General features: G+C 39.0%; 1 protein-coding gene across 1 annotated transcript; it reads right to left on the bottom strand.

Annotated features, from left to right (window-relative positions):
* Positions 1 to 419: 419 nt before the first annotated feature.
* Positions 420 to 4133, bottom strand: ZNF510 (zinc finger protein 510; the record flags this gene model as incomplete). Its single annotated transcript, XM_019632766.1, has 1 exon — positions 420 to 4133. A coding segment is annotated over one exon (1746 nt), but the record flags the coding sequence as incomplete, so codon positions are not given.
* Positions 4134 to 4426: the final 293 nt, after the last annotated feature.

The following is a 4426-nucleotide window of genomic DNA, read 5'->3' as shown; positions in this document are numbered from 1 at the left end:
CCTGCAACTAAGATTGAACACGGCACCTTGAGTTGAGCAGGCACAAGCTGCCGACAGGCGGCTGGCTGGCTCAGTGTGCAACAAGGTTGCCGGTTCGACTCCCGCATGGGATGGTGGACTACACCCGCCCACCCCTCCCCCCAACTAGAGTGAAAGCAGCGACTAGACTTAGAGCTGAGCTTGCACCCTCCACAACTAAGATTGAAGGACAACAACTTGACTTGGAGCTGATGGGTCCTGGAAAAACACAATGTTCTCCTCCCCAATTCCCTAATAAAAATCTTAAAAATAAAAATACATACATACATACATACATACATACATTTCCTACAATTTTTATCCCACACCCAAATACACTACCCTAGACATACTCTAGGCTAGGGGTCAGCAAATTATGACATGTGGCCAAATCNTAGCATATGACATTAACTTCTATACTTCCAGATGTAGAAGTAACCACAATACACCGCACTGGTACAAAGAACCCCCTTTATTCGTAAGGTCACATCCATTTCCCTTCTCTATTGTAAACCCTGCCCTAACGACATTATCTAAATCTAGTGCCCCTACCTCCATGGAAACTTGTAAGATGTTGACTTGAGTATCTGTAGCCCATAGAATCATAAAAGCTTTGAGTCCTTCCCCTCCCTTGAAGTCCCCCAGAATACTTGGGTGTGTGGTAAAGGCTTTGGGTACCCTCTAGAGACAGGAAAACCTCTTTCCCCTTAAAGCAGTTGAGGTTGGGGTATATGGAGGTGACATGAGGTGTGGAGGGAGAGTGGCTTCATGACATTAAGCCACATTTATTTTAGTTGCATAATATTGGGTTGTCGGAAAAGTCATGATGTGTTGGGAGCCGGCTGCGCCTCGGTGTTTTACAAGGTCGCATCGAGGTGAAGATCCACGCAAGGTGTTGGGTGTTTAGGGCATTGCCCTATGGTGGTCTTGCAATATCTCCTGCCACAACCAAAACTAAAAAATGTCAATATTTGGAACTTAACCAAAAAACATAGGACCTTATCTACTTCCCATGCATATATCTAGCCATACAATAAAACATGTATATCAATTACTAAATTTACATTACAAAAATCATGGGCTTACTGCTTGTTATCTGACAGAAGGTTTAAATTTGTTCTCTGCTAAGCATAAGTTCCTTGTGGTTATGAAACAAAACTGCCACATCGACAACTGTATCCTGCCGACCTTTACATGTTGTGCCTTACAGCCTGTAATTTCAGCCATAACAGGGTATCTCTAAATAAAAAGCTTACTGTTAAGAAATTATCTGCAAACAAAACGGTTCCAAGAAAAACTGCCAGCTTGCAAAAGTGTAACCGCCGTTTCTTAGGAAACAACCTCAGCCAAATGCAAAATCAATATATATATGAGCAATATGTACAAAAATAAAGGCTTCCTCTTTCATACTCCACACATTCCATTTCTGTCTCTCTCTCGCTGACTCCGTCCACACGAGGGTATCCCTGGACACGTGGGAGCAGGTCTCCCACAATGATGTATTTTTTCTATGTTTTTCGTTGTAAAAATGCATCATGACTTTTCCGACAACCCAAGAGCTGTTCACCATTCATCCAAAAATACCCCCCAAAACCTTCTAACTTTTTAGGTTCACCCAAAGCCCTGTATCAGGTGGTACCATCTGCTTCATTATATTGAAAGGATATCTATTGTATGAAATTCTCTGATAAGCTTTGCACCCTGTGGCTGATATAAGCTTGGCTTATCCAGTAGTATTCTGCCTCCCTCGCTGAGTGGCAGCTTTTATGTACAGAAATAGACCCAAACATATAAGAGCTCAACAAAATACAAGCTTAATTTTTGCTCACAAAATGTTCAAATAAAAAAGATGTGGAAGAGAATTTTGATCCACATATTTCAGGTACCCTGGCTTTTATCTTGTGCTATGCCATGTTAAAGCATGGTACCCAAGGTTGTCCTGGAAGTCATCTCCATTTTACCCTGACAGCAGCTGGTAGTTTGTCAGTTAAGTCTTTTCTTAAAACTGGATGTGGCATACAACATAATCATCCACATTCCAGTAGCCAGTCCAAAGTCCCACTTAGGTGAAAGGGAGACTGGGAAATTTAGGTTAGCTATGTGTCTAGAGGAAAAATGAAATTCTTCCTAGCTAACGGACTACCAGCCTGTGTGATGTGTGAGTTATCTAACAGGCATGATGTCATTCAAAAGGGCTTTCCATAGTACCTTGAAAGAAACAAACACCTGTGTCCATTCTCTCATCCACTCTCAGGGTTGCCTTTTGGACAAAATTCTTCATATATTCATATTTGTATGGTTTCTCAACTGTGTGAATTTTCTGATGTCAATTGGGTTGGTCTTTTAGCCAGAAGGGTTTTCGTTAGTTATTAACAGGGTTTTCTCCTTCCCTGAATTCTCTGGCATATATTTAGGGTTGACTTCTTATACAATTTTCCATATTCATTACATTCATTAGATTTCTCCCCACTGTGAGTCCTCAGATGTATTCTGAGGTTTGATTTCTGGCCAAAAGTTTTCCCACATTTATTACACTGAAAGGGTTTTTCCCCTGTATGAATTCTGTGATGATCACTAAGGATTGCCTTCCGGACAAATTTTTTCCCACATTCATTACATTTAAATGGTTTCTCCCCAGTGTGAATTCTCTGATGCACTCTGAGGGTTGATGTGCGGGCGAAAGTTTTGTCACATTCATTACATTTAAATGGTTTCTCTCCTGTGTGCGTTTTCTGATGTTGAATGAGATGGTCTTTTCTCCAGAAGGATTTTTCACATTCATTACACTGGTAAGTTTTCTCACCACTGTGAGTTCTCTGATGTATTCTGAGGTTTGACTTCTGGCCAAAAGTTTTCCCACATTCAATACATTGAAAGGATTTCTCCCCTGTGTGAATTCTATGATGATCTCTGAGAGTTGACTTTTGAACAAAAGTTTTCCCACATTCACTACATTTATAGGGCTTCTCTCCTGTATGAATTCTCTGATGTCCCCGGAGGGTTGATTTCTGGACAAATGTTTTCCCACATTCATTACACTTATAGGGTTTCTCTGCTGTGTGAATTCTCTGATGTGTATTGAGGTGTGACTTCTGGGAGAAAGTTTTTCCACATTCATTACATTCAAATGGTTTTTCTCCTGTGTGGGTTCTCTGATGTTGAATGAGATGTCCTTTTTGACAGAAGGATTTCCCACATTCATTACATTTATAGGGTTTTACCGCAGAGTGAGTTCTCTGGCGTACTTTGCTGGCTGATGTTTGGTAGGATTTCCTATTTTCATGGTATTCAAAGGCTTTATCCCCAGTTTGTGTTCTGTCATTACATAACAATGGATTCTCTTCTGTGACAATTCTCTGTGGTTGAGTGAGATGTGAATTCCTGTTGAAATTATTCCCACTTGCATTAAATTCATAGTGTTTCACAGCCATGTTAAATTTATTATATTCCTTGACAGCTGACTTCTCACAGGATTTCCCACACTGATTAAAATGAGAGTGTTTCTCCCCTGTCCCAGTCCTTTTGTGGTCAAAGAAATTTGTCATATCACAGTTTTTTTTAAATTCATCATCTTTACAGGATTTTTCTCCTGTGTGAGTACTCTTATGTGTAACACAAGCAGCCTCATCATAGGCTTTTCCAATTATGTTATATTCAAAAGCTTGTTCCAAACTTTGACACTTTTGATGCTCAGGAAGATTTTCCTTATAACTGAGGGCTTTCCAATTTTTATTATATTCATAACATTTCTCTCCAGTATGAGTTCTCTCAAAGTTAATTTTGAAAGGCAAATTTTCACAGACATTACAGCAACCTGTTTTTTTTCTTGAATAGGTTCTATTATTAATGATGAACTGAGAAATATTTTGCAAATTCACTCCCCATGAGTCATATTTATAGGACATTTTTGTTGAACAAACAGGAGCTATGTGCAGATTAAATGCTTTCCCTAAAACTTCCTCTTCCTTTCCAGTCAAAGATTTATTATTGATGAATGTAACTTGCCATGAGTGTTTGTCTTTGATTTTCTTGTTCCTCTTCATCAGGCCATCATCTCTATAATGTTCTAAAACTGGGAAAAATTGTGAACATCTTATGAATCTTACATTTCTTATGAGTCAGACTTTTAAATAAATTTTTTATGTATTCTGGATGCCCATCCTTTATGGGTTATATGATTTGTAAATATCATCAATTTTGGCTCATCTCTTACTTCTGTTAAGCATGAAACAAATTATATCTCCATAAAACTTATGTGTAATGTAACAGTATAGAGTGAACACTCATGGAATTAGAAACCAGGTCAAGAAATAGAACATATATGACTGCAAATATCCCTATTTGACCCTGCCTGGTTACAAGTTCTTCATGCTTACGAGTTCACCACTCTCCTAATATTTATGTAATN

The sequence above is a fragment of the Hipposideros armiger genome, unplaced genomic scaffold, assembly GCF_001890085.2.
Source record: "Hipposideros armiger isolate ML-2016 unplaced genomic scaffold, ASM189008v1 scaffold_1171, whole genome shotgun sequence".
Classification (NCBI taxonomy): domain Eukaryota; kingdom Metazoa; phylum Chordata; class Mammalia; order Chiroptera; family Hipposideridae; genus Hipposideros; species Hipposideros armiger.
This window is presented reverse-complemented; position numbering and strand designations above follow the sequence as displayed.